Raw genomic sequence first — 18,933 nt, forward strand, 5'->3', positions numbered from 1 at the left:
CTTTCTTTCACAGCGAGTCATCACTGGGATCCTCACTCCCTCATTCCATCTCTCCAATCCCTTTCTTCCTTCTCTTCCTCCCTTGTTATCACCCCTCCCCACTCCCAGTCTCCCCTCCCCCCCCCCCCACAACGTTCAACACAATGCTCCATAAAGCCGAGCTCACTGCAGTAAGAGAATGAAAAGGAATAAATTGCCTTTACTTGGGAGACTAATTTGCTCGCTTGCTTTTCCCGGTAAACAAATACGGTGACATAAAGTCCACAAAGCCTCCAGGTGGACCGGGTGGAGGTGCAGCTATTTTCCCAGCATGCACTGCTTTCACGCGGTTATAGGAGCTTATTGCTATTCCCTAATTCATACTTGTAACCTACGTGTTCTCCTGTGCTTCAGCCTCGCATCGACCTTCACGGTCACCTTGAACTCACTTTAATTCTAAATCCTATAACCTTCAGCCAATGCGCGTATTTTTAAGCAGGGTAGATGTGAAGGAACAACTCTCCTTTAAAATTGTAATTTCTAAAGCTCATCATGACTAAACTGAGGGAGTTAATTTAGGAGAGAAATATGATTTATTTGCAGTTTTTCAGACCGCTTCATGTCGCTGTGCTCGGGGAGGAGCACGGGCACACGGCGTTTAATATTGACACAATGTCGCCTATCAGCAGATGCACGTTTTTTTAAAGTGTATTATTTATTTATGACAACACGGGGGATGAGCATGTACACATCCGTCGACACGGCTACACTTGGCCAAGCCTCCGTGCCAGGTGGCCTCTCAGCAGCCTCCACTGGTCTGGAATGTGCGGCGCTTGCATTATGTCATCATGACCCCACCCCCTTTTTTTCTTTTTTGGACTGTCACGGTTTGAATCTGAAATATGTAGCCGACGAGCGCGTGAGTTAGATGTCGGATCTGACTTTCCACTCACTGATATTTTTGAAATACTTTCTCTCGGCGTGTGGTGGATGCAGTCTGTAGAATCATGGCCGCAGCCCGCTTCCCTGCGGTCCGCTCCTCGACCACGTTTTACCATGGGCATGACTTATAGACTCTCTATGACCTTGAGTTCTCACTTGTCCACATGAGACCATCAGCGATGACCCTCCTGCTCCACCTCTGTTATCGCGGGGGGGGGGGGGGGGGGAACAGTCAGTCAGGGTAGATTTTTACGGGAATTTTTTCACCCCCTTCTCCACAGAGAGAGAGAGAGAAAGAGAGGGAGACGGTGAATGTAGTTTATGTGATGACGTTTGACTTTCCTTCTCCCGACCACACAATCAGATTTTACCGTCACCGGTGTTTGTTTATCTCCTCTCGAGTCAGCAAGGGTCCTTCTTTTATTGTGTGTGCATTGTTGCTGCGTTAATCTCTCCACCCTCCTCTCTCTAACTCTCCCTCTCTCTCCCTCTGCCCGCTGTATGGTCAGAGGGTCACAGCTGACCTCGGCCTGCTCTGACACGAGAGAATCATGTCACAGTTACTGATTCCCATCCGGTCACATACGTACACACACACAGACACACCTACATACACTCTCTCTCTCTCTCCCTTGCTGTGTGGCTTCAGACATCTTTGTGTCTGTGGGACACCGGTGTAAGTATGATGTCTGTGCTTAGTAGCAGCTCTAAAGTTGGCACACATCTGTTCATGCATTGATCCGCCCGCCCAGTGAGCGAGGTGTGTGCGGGGCAGTGTGTGTGTGCGCTTGTGCCGGTGCCTGTACATTTATGCCTGTGTGTGTGTGTGTGAGTGAGTGAGTGAATGGAGTTTATCCCCGCTGGCCCAGATGCCCCAGCTAAATCCATCACCAGCGATGCTAAGCTGGAACATTTGGCACCACGCTAGAAATAGAAATGAAAAAAAGAAGAAAAAACGGAATACACTCAAACACACACGTATGCTCACACACACACACACACACACATAATTGAGTTTGTGGATTTTTAGAGTGTAGAGATTCAGAGGAAGTGGAGTTGGACTCGGGGGGGGACAAGAGCCGTCTCTCTCCGCCGCTCTGAGCCTTTCGGTGGTGGCGGGGCCCGGGGGCGTCCATCCCACTCTCTCTCTCTTCATCCCCCGCGGTCATTCCTTCATCTGTCCGGCGGCCGGCTGACGGGATGGAGCCGTGCCACGACGAGGACAAACTGGGGATGTTAACCGCTTTCCAGTAAGTGTCTGGCGTCCCTCGACTCGTCTTTGTTGTTCGCGGCGCCGTCGTTCAGAGAGCACGTCGCCACGCGGGACTTTTTCATTTAGACGAAGTATCGAATCTCTTTGTGTTCAAGACACGGCCGCCTCTTCCAGTGCTTCCCGATGAGAGCGACGGAGTTCTTGAGCGAGGGCTTTGTGATTAAGCTCCATGGGGGCTTCACACGGAGGCTGTTTTGATTGTTTTGTTTTCTCCTAAACATCGTCGTGCAGATGGAAAGTTTTCAGCATTTTTTAATTTTCTTATCCAATAATAATGTCACTTTAAATGAAGTTTCTACTTTGAATGTTGTATAAAAGGATGTGTTGTATCGTCCCATATATGATCATCATTATTATTGAGAGACGTGCGGTGACCGCCGGTCATCTCCTGGCGGTCACCGCACGTCTCTCTTTTCTCTCGCCCGTCACCGCGGCTAATCGGAGCAAGTCGGTGGATTTGATGGCCGACTCTCTTAACCCTCCTGTTACCGTTACATTTACTAACATATTTTACCCTCGGGGTCAATTTGACCCCAGCAATTAAAACCTCCAGAAAATTATTACAATTAATATTGTTTCCCAAGTTTAAGTGTGAGGTACTTTATGTTTGTTTGTTGACTCCCTAAATAGCCCTTTAAATATATAAAAAAGTTGATATTTCTTATATGTTTGACACAGTGAGAAACAGCCTGGGGTCAAATTGACCCGAAAGAACACCGACATTAAACATTGAATGGGGTCAAATTGACCCTAAAGGTAACAGGAGGGTTAAAGCAGCCGTATTGTCATCTCGCTCGGTGAATCGACGGCACGTGAGAGTCGTCGGTTGCGTACAGGGCCGAGGTGGCTCCAAGAGGACCTTGTAATTACTGAACACACTTAGAAATTACATCATGCATTGAGGGGCTTTAGCTCGCTGGCTGCTGGGGAAATTGTGGGTGTGAGGTGTGAGGTGTGGTCTCATCACATGGTCTCATTTTGCTCATATATTATGCATGTTGCTTCCCACACTGTATGTTCTCATATCGTCCCTTCAGCAGACGGGCGATGTGTTTACTGTGTGTCATTTGGAGTTATAATCCACGTATAACACACACACACACACAAACACATCCCAATCGTGTGATTGATGAACCCCTTGGCTCAATAATAACTTTTCCTTTTGACAGTGTATGATTTGTAATCCCATAAAGATATCCCATAAAGCCCAGCACTGATTCCCGACCAGGGGGCACACGGACACATCGAACAGCTCGACAACAAAATAGTCGACTCAGCTGTGAGCAAATTCAGTCGTCACTCGTGTCTCGTAGTTAAAGACTTTGACTTGATGGATCACACATATCAAACTGTGGAAATACAATAAAACATAATTTTACGCTCAGTTTTTGTGTGTGTGTGTGTTTCCCCTCCTGTCTCGTTTTGTCCTCCTCTTTCTACCTAAACATCACAAACCCATGCAGCTGCTGGTCAGCCGTCGACCGTGTGATTGAGGCAGCGCCAGATCGCAGCATCATTGCCGAAGGATTAGAGAAAACGAGGCGATAGGGAAACATGTGGCCCAGAAAGCAGACAAATGAAATTTGAGGGTTAGGGTTAGGGTTGGACTGATTTTATTCTTCTTCTTTTTTTCAATCGCTCCACCTGCTGTTCACGCTTTCCAAATGACTGATATTCCAAATATTTGAATGTTGACTCGGCAGCTGCAGAATGAGTGACACACGTTGAGGAACTAAGTGGGCCCTGGTTATTAATACAATAGTCTCGTATTGAATTAAAATGTACCAAGACTAAAGGTTAAAAAAAAAAAACAACACTCAACACTTCATGTCGAGAGCCAATTAAATAATTCCCTTCCCAATAAAAATGTTTTTTTTGTCAGTTTCATCTTAAAAGTGCACACTCGTCTCTTTTTCACACGCCCGTGCTGCTCCGTTCGAGACGCGACGCTCAACGGAAATAGGTTTGGGATGCATCAGGAAGAAAAACCACCTGCTCGCCTCCTACGCTTGAGATTTCATCTCTGGGCGATCTGGAAACCCTCAAAACATTTCATTTATTGTGTCTCCTTTCCGGGTGGCGCCTGTAAATCTGTGATATTTCCTAACGTTTATAAAAGGTGATTGTGAATGCTTTTACTCCCCAACCCCTCACCTCGAGCTCAACGTGCGGCTGCAGTTGTGCTGACGTGTGTGTGTGTGTGTGTGTGTGTACGTGTCCTTTTAAAAGAAGAAAAAAAAAGACTTAACAAGACACATTGTTACATAAACAGCTGACCCAACCGTGAACCAACAAGGCAGATCCATCAATACCACATTATGTGTGTGTGTGTGTGTGTGTATAGAGAGCGCTGGCAGGGCATCAGCAGGGCGTTTTGCTTGTTATTCTTGGTCGGTTGGTTGTTGTTGTTGTTGTTGTGCCTATCGAGTGAGTTTGTTTGTGTGTGTCTGGATTTAGGTGGTATAACCCGTACACTAAGTGGGGATTTGTGATGTAAATCCGTCGTCTGTTTCCAAACGGTTGTGGGATCCTTCAGAAAAATTTCCGATGAGCTAATGTATAGAGGCCACGCCCCTTTGAGTGTATTCGAGCGTTGCGTGACGTTGATCTCTGCATGTTGGTCTCTGCATGTTGGTCTCTGCATGTTAATTTCTGCATGTCCACCGGAGGAACTGCGAGGTGGAATCGGCCCATATGCCACGCCGTCCCATCCCGAGTCGTGTCCCGAGTCGTGTCCGCTCGCCAGGTAAACCGTGACAGATGGAGGAGATATGGATTCTAATATTGTGGATAACTGCTTCCACTTTTATGTCAGACGGACTTTCAATTTGTCTTTTCTTGGAAGTCGAGTTGCGCCACATTTTTTATTGGATTTTTCAGCTTTATTGCAGTAATATGCCGAGTGCGGGGAAAAAAAGAATTATGCAATTTCCGTTTCTTTTTCTTTCATAAGCACCACCGCACGAAGCCTGCAGTCTTTTATTATTATTATTATTATCTGAAATGTATTAAGGGGCATTGTGACTCTCAGAACCCGACCTGCTCCTCCTTTCTCTTCGCACCACGCTTGTACTGCGTGAACTTAACGCCACCTCAACCGATATAGAGGCTGACAAGTTGATCTTTATAAAACTAAAAGCTAAATCTCGTGGTAATAAGTCATCCTGCATCTCAATTCTGATTGTCCGGATTAAGGTGGCCTTCCACCTGGAACCTCCAGGGAGATTCTAATTGGTTGTCAACAAGAGCCTCTAGGTGACATCATCCAGCTCCACCTGCTGACCACATCTTACGCTTCAATTCCCTTCATCCCCGATTCGAATGGCGTGAAATAGAAAACAAATGAATGCAATATAACGTGTTCATACGCATGTGTGGCGGAGCCTTCGGGGGGGGGAAATGCACCACAGGAAATATGAGCTCAACAACCCTCATTTCCGGGGAGCACCCTACACCGTAGGAATAGTGTGAATATGAAACGGCATGTCCATCCATTGGTTGAACTCTTTTAGCCCGGACACGTCTTTTCACCCTCGTGGCCAAATATAAATGCTTCGAAAACATAGAGGCCTCTCGGCTTCTGTTCCAGGGACGGAAAAAAATGAATAAATGATGTTTATTACTGTTACTTCTGCCCGGAACATTTCCGCCATGACTCTGGCTTTTGTTTCTCTCATCACTGGGAATCCTGCCCAGTTATGTCCGGCATCATCGGGCCTGCCAATCACACTTAGTCTCCACATCCAGGCGAGCAGTAGTTTTTATATTCCCTCTTAAAATGAACTGGAAACCGGTTGTTAAAAACGTCCGTATCTTCTCATTCCCATTTGATGGATGTGGTTTGGCGTTTGCTCTTTTGGCTCATTCGCCGTCATCTGTTGAAACGGCGTGTACTAAACTGTCGGTCTGCTGGCTGTGAGACCAGAGGAAATAAAAAGGGAAAAACCCACGTCGCTCGTCAGCATTCCAGCTCGGCGAGCGTGGCCGCGATTGGACGTCACGCTGGACTCTGCGAGTGGCCTGATAGCGTTTGATCAATCCCGCGGGCCGTAGTTTGGGGACCACTGGTTTAAGCCCATGTGGTGGTGCGCTCTGCTGGGCCGCAGATAAAAAGCTCTGGGAGATTATTTTAAATATATATATTTTAATTTGAGTTATCGTGGGGTGTGTGGAAGATTTTAAAAGTCGTACTTTATCCACGTCTGGCACGGTGGATTAGATATCATCCAGCAAGCAATCTCATAGCATAAATGTTGTGTTCACATCAATCTTCTCCTCCTCCTCCTCTCTCATCCCGCTGCCTCCTCTCGCCGTAGAATCTCCTCCCCTCTGGCGTCTTGCCTTTTCCCATCTCTCTGGCTCGTTCCATCCTTCAGCCTCCTTCTCTCACGATCCATCATCGCACCTTGTGCTCTAAAACTCCTTAATTTTAAATATCCACCTCCTCCCTCCATCCATTTCTCCTCCCTGACCGTTCTCCTCCGCCCCCCCCCCCCCGTCCTGCGTCCCACCAAGAAAGCCCCTTATCATCTCTCCCTACATACACCTCCTTCGTCACCCCACCCTTGTTTTATCAATCTACTCCTTTTTTCCCTTTTCCTCACGCCCTCCCTCCCTCTCTCCCTCTCCTCCCCTCCCCTCCCTTGCTTTAGGGTAGTCTGCCCTATCAGATTAAGTCTCATAAGGAAAAGAGAGAGAGAGATGAAGAGATTGCCGGTTGGATTAAAGGGGGACGGGAATGAAATTCTAGGATCTCGTTGTTTAGACGAGTCACATAAAGTTGCTGTGTGTGTGTGTGTGGCGTCTGCTTTATCCCCTGTAATGACAGGGAGCTCTTCTTCTTCTTCTTCTTCTTCTTCTTCTTCTTCGGCGCAGAGCTGAGAGACGGTGGAGAGCTGCTAACCTAGAAGTCCATCGACTCTTCTATAAAGATCTCACAGCTGATTTTAACACTCTGGTAGAAACTACTAGGGCTGCTTACTTTAAAAACCTCATTATCTCCAGCAAAAACAACCCCAAAGTGTTATTTAACACCATCAGCAAAATCGTGGCTCGCCCTCTTCCATCGATTCCTGTGTCTTCGGACAGGGAATGTAACACCTTCTTGTTGTCTTTTGTAAACAAGATTGCAGATATTAGAGCCAACATCACCCCTCCCCTGCCCCGGTCCCCAGTCCAGTTTCCGTACCATCAATGAGCAACTTCTCACCTGTTGAGCTGGAGGAGGTGTTGGAGGTAGTAAATGCCATGAAGACCTCCTCTAGTCCCCTAGACATCCTGCCCACCTCCCTGCTAAAGCTATCTCATCTGTTGACCCCAGTCTGGTCAAAATTATACACTTCTCTCTGGTCTCGGGTGTGGTGACTTCTTATTTTAAGCAGGCGGTCCAACCTCTCCTCAAAAAGCCCAACCTGGACCCTCCTCTCCTCTAAACTACAGGCCCATATCTAAGCTACCTTTTATTTCAAAGGTACTGGAGAAAGTATTTAACCTCCACCTGGCCACACACAATATTGGTGACAAGTTTCAAAAACACTCCACCGAGTCTGCCCTTCTTGGAGTATCTAATGACATCATGATGGCCTCCGACTGTGGCAAAGTTCTGTTCTGGTCCTGCTAGACCTGAGTGCAGCTTTTGACACAGTCGACCATAATATTCTCCTAGATAGGCTAAAGAACTGGGTTGGGGTGTCAGGTCTAGCACTAAAATGGTTTGCCTCTTACCTCAGTGAGAGACATTTCTCAGTGTCAGCTGGTCCATATAAATCCGACTCCGCCCCTCTGCACTGCGGGTACCACAAGGCTCGGTGCTGGCCCGTTACTCTTTGCCCTATACCTGATCCCATTGGGTCAGCTGATCAGAACATTCTCTGGCATCACATACCACCTTTATGCTGACGACATCCAGCTGCTTTGCTCTTTAAACCGGAGCATATGCAGTCCTCAGCATCCTGATGGAGTGTTTAGCCGCCATCGGGGTTGGATGGCTAACAACCTCCTGCAATTAAATGCAACCAAGACCGAGGTGTTGGTCATCGCCTCCGATGGCACCAGAGCCAGGGAACTAGAACATCTGGGCCCTCTCAAAACAATGTCCACCCAACCATCAAAAACCTCGGTATTCATTTTGACCAGGCAATGCTGCTGGATAAACACGTCAAGACTCTGAGTTTTCCACCTGCGAAACATCCATCATCGCCCACTCTGAGATGGAAATGGCTATACATGCCTTTGTATCCTCCAGACTGGATTATTGCAACTCACTTTTCACCTGTCTAAACCAGGCATCCATAAACCGCCTCCAACTGGTTCAAAATGCAGCTGCCAGATTACTCACCAGGTCAAAGAAATCGTGTCACATCACCCCTATACTGGCTGCCCTACACTGGTTACCAATCCAGTATAGGATCCAGTACAAAGTGCTTCTCTTTACCTTTAAGTCCATCAGTTATATACATGACCTCATCATACAGCACACCCCAGCCGGTCCTTACGGTCAGCTGACCAGGGCTCCTGGCAGTGCCGCGCACGATTAAAAACAAAGGCGATCGGTCCTTTGCTGCAGTCGCCCACGCCTGTGGAACACACTTCCGCAGGTGTTGAGAGCAGCTCAGTCCAAATCAGCTAAAAACACATCTCTACAAACAGGCATTTCTGGGTTAGGTTTCTGTGTGTTATCGGTTTTCTTCTCTCTATGTTTAATTTATTGTTTGTTGGTTTCTTCTACTGCGTTTGTGACTGCTCAAAAGTCTTGTGTACTGGAGGTAATGCACCCGCAATTTGTGATGTAGCACTGGCTTCAGCACCTTGCTGCTTTGTTTAACATGATGATATTGATGATGTTGTACTGTTTTTACTGTTTTTATTGTTTTTATTGTAAAGCACTCTGTGTATTCGTACTGCGAAGGGCGCTATATAAATAAACTTTTACTTACTTACTTACTTCTTCTTCTTCTTCTTCTTCTTCTTCTTCACTCCAAGAGGAAGCTGTAAGTCAAATTTGAATGGTGAACATGAAATCCGTGTCTATCTTGGAAGTCGTTTTCATCGTAGCACGGGTTCTTTTTTATTTCTTGTTCATGTTATCGAAATATATATATTTTTTTACAGTCACTAAAGTTGCTAATGACATATGTGTCACCAAAACCCCAATTAGCAAAGGCAGCCCCCACCACATGGTGTAGAAGGTCCTCCTCTTTACATCTCCATTAGTATGGGAGGTGGGAGTGGATGTTGCAGAGGAGACGCTGATTCATGCTCCACTGCTCCAAAACTCAGGGGGAGGGCTGGGAGGGGAGGGGGGGGACGTCAAAGTCATCACGGTCCTGCGAAAAGAGACATCGGCTTATCGACCGATCGGCCACATGCTTAGACTGCGTGATGAACTTTCTTGTTCTTTGAAGCAGCCGCTGGTGGAAATACTATTTTGGGATACCTTTATGATGGGTGTTGACGTGAGACGTCCCACTTTTTTAAAAGGAGACAGAAAAAAAAACAGTACACCGGCCGGGAAATGACAACCATCGTAGGGAGGGCAAAGGAGTGCTGAATGCCAATGCGACTCTCTCTCTCTCTCTCTCTTACGCGGCAACCTTGGGCTATATTGTTATTCATTAGTGGACAGAGGCTTATCTCTATGAGTGGCATCCCTATCTATCCCTCAGTGAAGCAAGGATGGGACCAGAGTGTCGAGATCAGGCCTCACACCTTGAGAGATCCTTTCAAAATAAAAGCTCCCGCTTTTCAGATGCTCAACACGTTTGAGGACAGATCTCAGAATTGGGGAAAGGAGAGCGGTGGGTGGGATGGCTTCACATATTTTGCCCATGAGAGCACATTTTTCTAGTCGTCGTGATGATAATCGGCGAGATGCATCAGTGTGGATCTTTTCTCTCCCAATAACATTTGAGGGTTGTTGCTTCCTTCCTTCCTTCCTCCTCGACCCGCCGATCCATTCTCAATGATCCCTGCTTCCCTTTTATTATCCCATCAATTTGAAATGAAGCAATCACTTCATCCAATCTCTTAAACCTTACGGTGCCACTCCCACTCACGCACGGACCAATCGTTAGTCGCCGCATCCTCCGCCGATCCAATCGGCTCCTCCTGAAGCGCACCGCCTCCAGCTCCTCCAGCCGCCGATCCTTCCTCCTCGTGTTCTGTCGGCTTTGTTTTCCTCGTCTGGGGATGAAGGCTGACTTTTACACACGATATTTCAAACGCAATATTGACGGCAGGGGTCTCGAGTTCTTTGCTCTTGCCTCGGGTCACATATCTCGATGGATGAATTGGATCCAAGTCGCTGCAGAGATTGCTCAGTCATTCCCGCCAATTTGGTTGGTTCTGTTGTCTAAGATGTCTAAGAACCTCCCACATCCAGAGACAAACATGACTCATTAAAATGAAAGGATTGGAAACTATTATCTCAAATCTGCCCGGGGATGCGGTATAAATCAGATACCAACTGTAATAGGTTCTGACAGGAAATTGAATGTACCGACGGATGAAAGGGGTCTTCAGTCTGATGTCTCGCCATGAGATGAGAGGGCAACGAGGCCTTTGACACGTTAACGCTCACAGAGTGCGTTTGGCTCATCGCTGTGGTCGGCCACGCTTCGGGCATGTGTGTTTTGGAGGGCGTGGCTACTGGACTTCAGCTTTGCGATCCACCTGTGAATAATGTCTTCATTCTGACAATAAATGGAGAGAAACACACACACACACAGCTCGTCCCAGTCGAGTTGAAATCAGCGGGACGCCAAACATACTTTACGCCCTTCTGCGTTAAATTAAAAATCATAATCGCCGTTTGTGGCGCTGAGCCATCTGTGTGTGCGCGCAGATACACACACACACACACGCCCGAGGCTCTGACTTGTTGTCGGGGGTTGTTTGATGACAGGCCGTGTGTGTGTGTGTGTGTGTGCACGTGCATGCACAACGACCACGAAATGAATACAAATACGAGTCCTTTAATGTTGTCAGAATTAAAAGCCCAAAGGAGGTCTTGAAATTATGGGGATGAAAACGTCATGGGAAAAGAAATGTGTTGGGGGCGATGGCCTTGAGCCTTCACGCTCACAAGCCCACTTAGGAAAACCATGCGGGGGGGGGGGGGGGTCCTTGCCTCCCGTCAGCGCTCCCATACTGCCGAGTCAGCATTTCTCTGCCCATCATCTCTCTCTCTCTCTTTCTCTTTCTCAGTTGCTTCCTCTCTACAACCAAAACACTTGTATCCTCCTTTCATCCTGCTACCCATCCTTCTTCTTCTCCTTCTTCTTCTGCATCCTCTCTTCTCCCACTGTCCTGCGAAAGAGACTCACAGAGCAGATGAACGGACTGAGGGCAAAGCCGGAGACGGAGCGCATCCGTCATCCATTCGCTTTGTGGTCCCTCCCCATCCCGTCCCTTTGCCATTCACCCTCCCTCCCCCTCTCCCTCTCTTCCTCGCCCCCTCCCCCCCCGCTCGCCGCGGCTAGGATCACCGCACTAGTCCGTGCGCCGCGATGGAGAGCACACGCGGGGGGCTCGTCGCAGCCCAACTGAGCCGGGTGGAGAGCGGCAGCGAGGGCTGACTCGTCCCAGAGAGAGCCTGAAGGTGGAGGGGAGGGTGGAGGGGAGGGGAGGGGGGGGGGTCATCACTTTCGGGACGCGGCGTTGTGGACGGACTGTCTGGGGCGACACTGTCCCCACGCCGTCCAGCGGTGAGAGATTGTGAATCGCACGAAGGGCTTTTCGTTGACTCTCGATATGGATCCGGGTTGAAGGCGGGATTGTCTCTGGATGTGGATTAGAATACTGATGTGGAGCGGCTGAGCTGTGGGATACAGAGCGCTGTAGCAGGACCACATGGACATGTTTGGTTTCTCCAAGATGCCAAAGCCGTCAGGGTGAGTGCTCTCTTATTTCTGGCCTCCAAGGGGGAACTATCACATGTTTTGTATTTTTTTTTATTTTTAACTTTTCATCCCCATTTCTTGACAAATGCCACCTTTTCTTCTGTAAGAAAGATGAGATCATTTTCCAGGTGAAGCGGTCTGAGCGCGTTTCACCCCAAAAGTGTTGTGACTCGCGATGAATGAAAGTGTTTCAGTTGAGAAAACTTCAGTGATCAAAGATCTGACTGTTGCACAACAGCAGATGTGCAAGTATTCAGATAATTTACTCAAGTAAAAGTAACAATACCACACTGTGACTACCCGGCAGTGTTTAATTATCCAGACAGACGCCAAAAAATATCTAAATATTCTGCACACAAGATAAGAAACAGAATATATTTCTGGGGTAACTTCTCCCGACTCTCCCAGGGATGTGGGCCTCGCAACAATACGTCATATTTGATAAGTTCATCATTTATTCTATTTGTCAAAATCTGAGAAACTTCTGAAAAATAAATGCAGAGTAGAACAAAGATGCATAACACGGCGCGCAATGGAAGTGAGTTGCCAAGTTTTGGGGATATCAGCAGCAGGGACATCTGCCTTCATGAAATGGGAGTACACACACACACACACACACTCCTCCCCCCGGCTTGTGGTGCTCAAAAACAATTACACGACCTGCTTCCTCGAGATACGAGCAACCGTCTCAGTAAAATGTACTTCGTGGCGATAAAAATAAAAGACAGAGGACGGACGAAGGTTTGGAGAACCCTGTTCCAGAGAAGGAGCGTTGCCCCGAGCGACGCCCTCCGGCCTCCGCGATGCTCAACCAATAGAGGCAACAACATTAACTCAAACGCGTCCATCAGGATTACTTCAAAGTCAAGTGGAATAACACTAGCCGCAGGACCGGAGAAGAGGAGGCCCGCTGAAGAGTCGGAGCGGCGGCGATGAAGAGTTTCGGTGCACGGCAGTCGCCGCATGTTCGCATGACCCCCGACTCATGCCTGGTCACATCTCTAAGCCCTCGGTGGCAAATCTCTTCAACCTACACATTCCAGAGGTTGGCATCTGGAGTTCCATCCTCCTCCGAGGAACGGAAAAGACTTGAACCCACGATCTTTTCACGACATCTAAACGATTTTTGAAGCCAACGCTGAAATGGTTTTCCGGTGGTATTTCAGCGTAAAGTGTTTCCGATAATCATTTGTTTCGATGGACGTGCTAAACTTTTGAACCATTGTGTTTTTGAACTTTTACTTTGACTAAATATTATTTTGAAACTCACTGACATGCTCTGGGATTTTTTTTACGATAGGCTCAATCACGTTGGGGGATTTCAGCTAACGGTCATGTTTTTATGGACATAAAATGGAAGAAAAAACAAACGGATAGGGTTCAGCTGGTTCTGGTGAGACTGCCCCCCCCCCCCCCCACACACACACACACCCTCCTCCCCTCAATGAGAACGATGGCCAATCGGCAGCATTCTTTGGGGCTTTCGTTCGTGCTGCTGCTTACACCTGTCGCCTCGTGGTTTCCGTTAGCATCGCGGCGTCCTCGCGGCCTCTCCTTCGCTCCGCTGTGCTTTAAAGAAGCAGAGGAGCCTTTTTTTTAAACGACCTTTTTCCCCACACCGAAACATTAAAGCTACGTTGCTGTTTTTCCAATCGGGCAAACGTATAGACGAGCAAACCAAAAAGCAGCACGCCGTGCCCTGCGATGCGTTCCATCCCCGCGGCGCTAATCTTTCGGGAAACTCGTGTGTCCATGAGCAATCACAAAGCGGAGCCAGGTGTTGCATATGTCCACACATGTGTCTTTATTCGACTTCTGATTCGAAGACATATCTTCCATTTGTCATAAGAAGGCAGTTCTTTTATTTGACCATCCCCGGGCTGCGGCTTTTTTCCCTTCCGCTTCACCGTTTTGTCGGCCGGTCAAAAACTCCCGCCACGCCAACTCCTCCGGTCTTGGCGCTCGTCTCTTGGCCCTCGTCTCGTTGTTGACAGACTGTGAAATGGGTGGAAATTATATTTTTTTAATAATTCCGTGGCGCCAAGAGAGAAGTTGTTGTTTGACTCTTTTTTTTTGGGGGGGGGGCGGCGGCGCTTTGCCCCGTTCCCAGATGGCCGGTGTGTGTTTCCACGCCACAGTTTCACAGCCGTCTGTTTGCACGCCAGCCAAGTCATCCCCGTGAACTGTGATGAGGAGTTGCGCTTCATTCATCGCCTCCTAATGAATCATTCGTCGTTGCCGTGGGAGATAAAAACCGGCAGCCGCAGGTAAAAGTGGGAGGAGCCGTGTGATCCTTCCTGCTGTGCTTGTGGGTTTTATTCTGACTTTTGTCATCGCACATCTGGCCTTTTCTTTCCCCTCCCCCCCAGCAGGCGAATCTCTCATCAGCGTTCGTAGTCCGGGAACATCTTGGCTTTTTTGTTGTTTTGTGTGTGTGTGTGTGTGTGTCGGTATTTGGCAGTGAAACTAGCCAGCAGGGCTTGTTTGTGTTCTGAATATCAGATTACGGCAGCGCGTGCCAAATTGCCTGTTGCTTTTTTGCCAAACGCATGCTGCTACTTCAGAGGGCAACGCTCCTTTGTACCGGAAAACCATCTGACCGGCCGCGGCGTCCCGGAAGAAATCAACATATTTTGTCATTTTCCATATCGTCGTCAATCGTGGGCACTCGTTAACTTCAAATGCGAGTACGAAGCTACTGCCGGGTCGCAGTTAGTTTAGCATAAAGACTAGGATGAGCTGTGGGGGGGGGGGGGGGGGGAAGAGAGGGGGGCTGGCGAGCCCGGCTCTCCCCGATGCACCACTAATGCAACATTAATGAAAACATCACCTTTTTAATCTGCAGTTACTTCTTGTGGTCTCTGCACTAGACATTTTGATTGTTTGAGGACGTTGAAATTGATTTTAAGGCGGGGTTTAAAAACATTTAAACACGTGGTCAAACAATTGTGCACTGGAGCCACGGATGCAACTTGAATTTAAACCCGGCAGAATAACACGCTTGTTATCTCCCCAAACTCATTCGATGGAACACATCCACTCTGAAAAGGAATATTCCAATCAGTCCTCCTCTTCTCTCCGCACAGTTCATTTCCTGGTGAGCGTCAATATTCTCTTAAGTTATGATTGCCAAATTGTCCTCCCCACACTTCCAGTCATCTCTCACACGAAGAGAATACGGAAAGACTGCAGCGACGCGCTTCCCGCTTCCCGTTTCCCGCTCTCCCCTCTTTATTGACGAGAGTTTAATCAATTATGCAAAATACGGCAACAAAAAAACCCCAAGCATGTTGTTCCTTTTGCTCCGTTCCCATCTCAACTTAACTGCGAGATCTGTGCAGCCTCCCATTTCCTGCTTTAATTCTCAAACCCGAGCGAGCGCGCTGGAATTCAGACCCAATTTGCCAGCTGATCACTGATGCAAGAAGAAGGCGACGCTCCGGCGCTCCCGTCGGGTTTCCGGGAGGCGTCACGTGCTCCGAGAGTGACTTTTAAGTGAGCTCGGCGCGCGGCACGTGTTTTCGGTCCGTTTGCCGCTTTTACGTCTCGTGCATTCTGCAGGGAAAACCTGCTCGGTGCATTATTTAAGAGGCTTTTTTTTTTCTTCCTTTTTTTCAAGAGGATGAAAAAAACACGTTGCGGACGTTCTACTAGAGTTGCTATTTTTTCCTCTTCGTCTTTTGGGTGAGACCACCCTCTCTGCTCCCCATCCTAACCAAGCGTGTAATGCTGTTCGCCCCCACGTTGAACCCCACAGCAGTGCCTGAGAAAAAACAAGAAGAAAGAGAAGAAAAAAACCCAACCACGCGTCCCGAGATGACTCACTCGAGTGACCGATCTTCCCTCCGACGTTTTAACGGCCTCTGCACAATTTGCAGAGTCAGAGTTTTTTTTATTTGACTGAACGTTCTGTCGTGTTCGCCGGTGTGTTCAGGGACTTCGTAACACTTCCCAGGAAATCGACAGAATGAAGAGCGAGTCCTCCACGCGCTCCGTTTGACCTTTTTCCGATAAACGCTCGCGGGCGAAGTTGGCGAAACGCTCCGGACACGTGCGGGATTCTGGCATCTGTGTTCTCATTGGATGACGAGAATCTTGCTCGGCAATCTTGTCTATTTCTCTAAGTGGTGGCCGAGCTTAAAATACGTCACCGCAGTTTTGAACCGGTGTTTAATAATGGATCACCTTGGCATGGTTCTTTCACGACATACAGTAGGAAAGTTAAAAATATCTTTCATTATGTTGCATGCCATAGTCTCTCTCACTCACACACACACACACACAAACACACACAGAGTACTGTGAAATACAGGAATGAAACATGACAAAATATAAATATATGTATATATATTTATATATATGTGTGTGTATATATATATATACTGTATATATATCCATATATGTGTATATATATATGGATATATGTGTATATATATACTGTATATATATCCATATATGTGTATATATATATGGATATATGTATATATATATGTGTGTATATATACGTATGTATATATATATATATATGTGTATGTATATATCTAACTGGCTCTTGTTCAAGTGGTGACTTTGTGTTGTTTGTTTTATGTTGTGTCTTTAGGAGGTGGCTTCGTATGAGTTGTAATTAACTAACATGTGTCCACATTTGCGCGTGCGTTTTCCGGAATTGACGCATTAAGATTGAACTAAATACAATGTGGAAAAAAAAGGCTCATCGGGACTACAGAGTGGCGAGGCGCGGGGTTGGCCGGCTCACACGGACTTCCCGTTGTCCGCTCGCTGTTACATGTGTTTGCCAAAGAGGCTCGTTGAGTGATTAGTTCTGCTCCAAATACTATTGCATAATACTGATGTGTATTGTCAGCCACACACACACACACACATAATGAACTGCAAACCTGCATATACAGGACTGTCTCAGAAAATTAGAATATTGTGATAAAGTTCTTTATTTTCTGTAATGCAATTAAAAAAACAAAAATGTCATGCATTCTGGATTCATTACAAATCAACTGAAATATTGCAAGCCTTTTATTCTTTTAATATTGCTGATTATGGTTTACAGCTTAAGAAAACTCAAATATCCTATTTCTAAATATTAGAATATCATGAAAAAGTATACTAGTAGGGTATTAAACAAATCACTTGAATCGTCTAATTAACTCGAAACACCTGGAAACACATTTTCAAATGTTTGATTTTGTTTTGCTGTTATAAATCTTTTTTTTTACTTGGTCTGAGGAAATATTCAAATTTTATGAGATAGGATTTTAGAGTTTTCTTAAGCTGTAAGCCATAATCAGCAATATTAAAAGAATAAAAGGCTTGCAATATTTCAGTTGATTTGTAATGAATCCAGAATGCATGACATTTTTGTTTTTTTAATTGCATTACAGAAAATAAAGAACTTTATCACAATATTCTAATTTTCTGAGACAGTCCTGTATATGCATCCTTGCACATGCATATATACATTTTCCTCGAATGATTGAGCAAGGCTTTCACTTGCACTAATTATGAGTGTATTATTTATCCAAGTACTTTTCCAAACACTTGTTTTATACCCCCCGTATAAATCGCCATAAAGCGTAGAAATCGCACACTGGATTCTTTTCACACGCTCGCGAGCAGATCCTTCTTCTTTTTTTTTTACCAAGTTATCTATAGTTTCACAATGTAATGGATGAATGAATGACAAGTAAGTTGAGTATATGGCCTTGTTCCCACATTTCAAGTAATCTTCAAACCAGCACGATGTTCATGCGGTGAATTAAAGTCCCGTTGAGAGCCGGGTATGCTTAGGGGCGGGGCTACCTTGTGATTGACGGGTTGCGACCGCGGCGTGAAAGTTAGCTGTTACATTTTGATCACCTGAGAATATATTCTTCAACGTTTTGGTTATACATCAAAATATATAGAAGACGAATGTTCAAAATGTTCCCCTTTTATATTCCATTTATATCTTTAACGTCGTCCAGTGTCAACCAATTTGAGTGCACACGTGCAGTTAACTCCGTAAATCTTTTAACATTTGTCGAGGAGGAGGAGGAGGAGGAGGAGGTTAAATTTGTTTATTACACTGCAATAACTCGACAATCTGTATTCCTGCTCAGTGCTGGGGAATAGAAGGGGAGCTGTCCGCGGTCCTGTAACGAAAACTCAGCCTCAATGTAACAGCCCCCCCTCTCCCCTCGCTCACCTACTTTGATGTCTTTGTGTGCAGCAGAGCATTTATTTTTATGTGAGCTTTTAATTGATTTCATCATCGCAGCGCCTTTGGCAGCAGCCAGTGTTCGACAGGAGTCGGGTCGGTCTGGACTGTGATCTCAGAGGGCCGGTCACACTTTATGACGCACAGCGCGGCACGACATGCGTTCATAAAAGAGCAGGATAGCGGCGACTCCCTGCCTCTGAGTCGGGCGGTGGATTCAGCAACATGGTGGTTGACAGGGGAAATGGTGGAGCCCCGCAGATCGAACCAGATGTGAGCGCTTTGTTTTGTTTTTCTTCACAAAATATCCTTTGGAAATATTCAACTTTTTTTTTCCTTTTTTTTTTTGCCTGCCATTTCAGATTCATGACATGCTGAGCGTGAATCGCGGCAGATGTCTTTTCAGCAAGTCAAATAGTTCTTCTGTTGTGCTCGCTGACGTCCCGGGGGGAAAGAGAGGTGGGGGGGGGAGAGCAACCAACCATTCAGAGCTTTGTTAGTCAAATTAAGGGCGTAGGCGTTCTCTTCCTGACAATAACTGTTGCATTTCTTTCTTCGGGGTGATCTACGGTTCCCGGTGAGCTTCTTCCATTTTGGTCTCCGGCTGCAGCTCTGTCGAGGTGGCTTTT

The 18,933-nt window shown here is 46.7% G+C and overlaps 1 protein-coding gene across 2 annotated transcripts in view; it reads left to right on the forward strand.

The window, feature by feature from the left end:
- Positions 1-18,933, forward strand: part of LOC130204751 (FERM and PDZ domain-containing protein 4-like) — a 42,200-nt gene that overhangs the window by 3,765 nt on the left and 19,502 nt on the right. Inside the window, exon 1 of one of the 2 annotated variants that reach the window (XM_056431698.1) lies at positions 12,021-12,084. The exons of the other annotated variant lie outside the window; for it this stretch is intronic. Within the exon in view, the coding sequence (XP_056287673.1) occupies positions 12,044-12,084 (41 nt within the window). The 5' untranslated portion in view covers positions 12,021-12,043. Of the gene's footprint in view, positions 1-12,020; positions 12,085-18,933 lie in introns of those variants that run through there. 2 annotated transcript variants of the gene reach the window in all.

Source organism: Pseudoliparis swirei, chromosome 14 (assembly GCF_029220125.1).
Source record: "Pseudoliparis swirei isolate HS2019 ecotype Mariana Trench chromosome 14, NWPU_hadal_v1, whole genome shotgun sequence".
Taxonomy (NCBI): domain Eukaryota; kingdom Metazoa; phylum Chordata; class Actinopteri; order Perciformes; family Liparidae; genus Pseudoliparis; species Pseudoliparis swirei.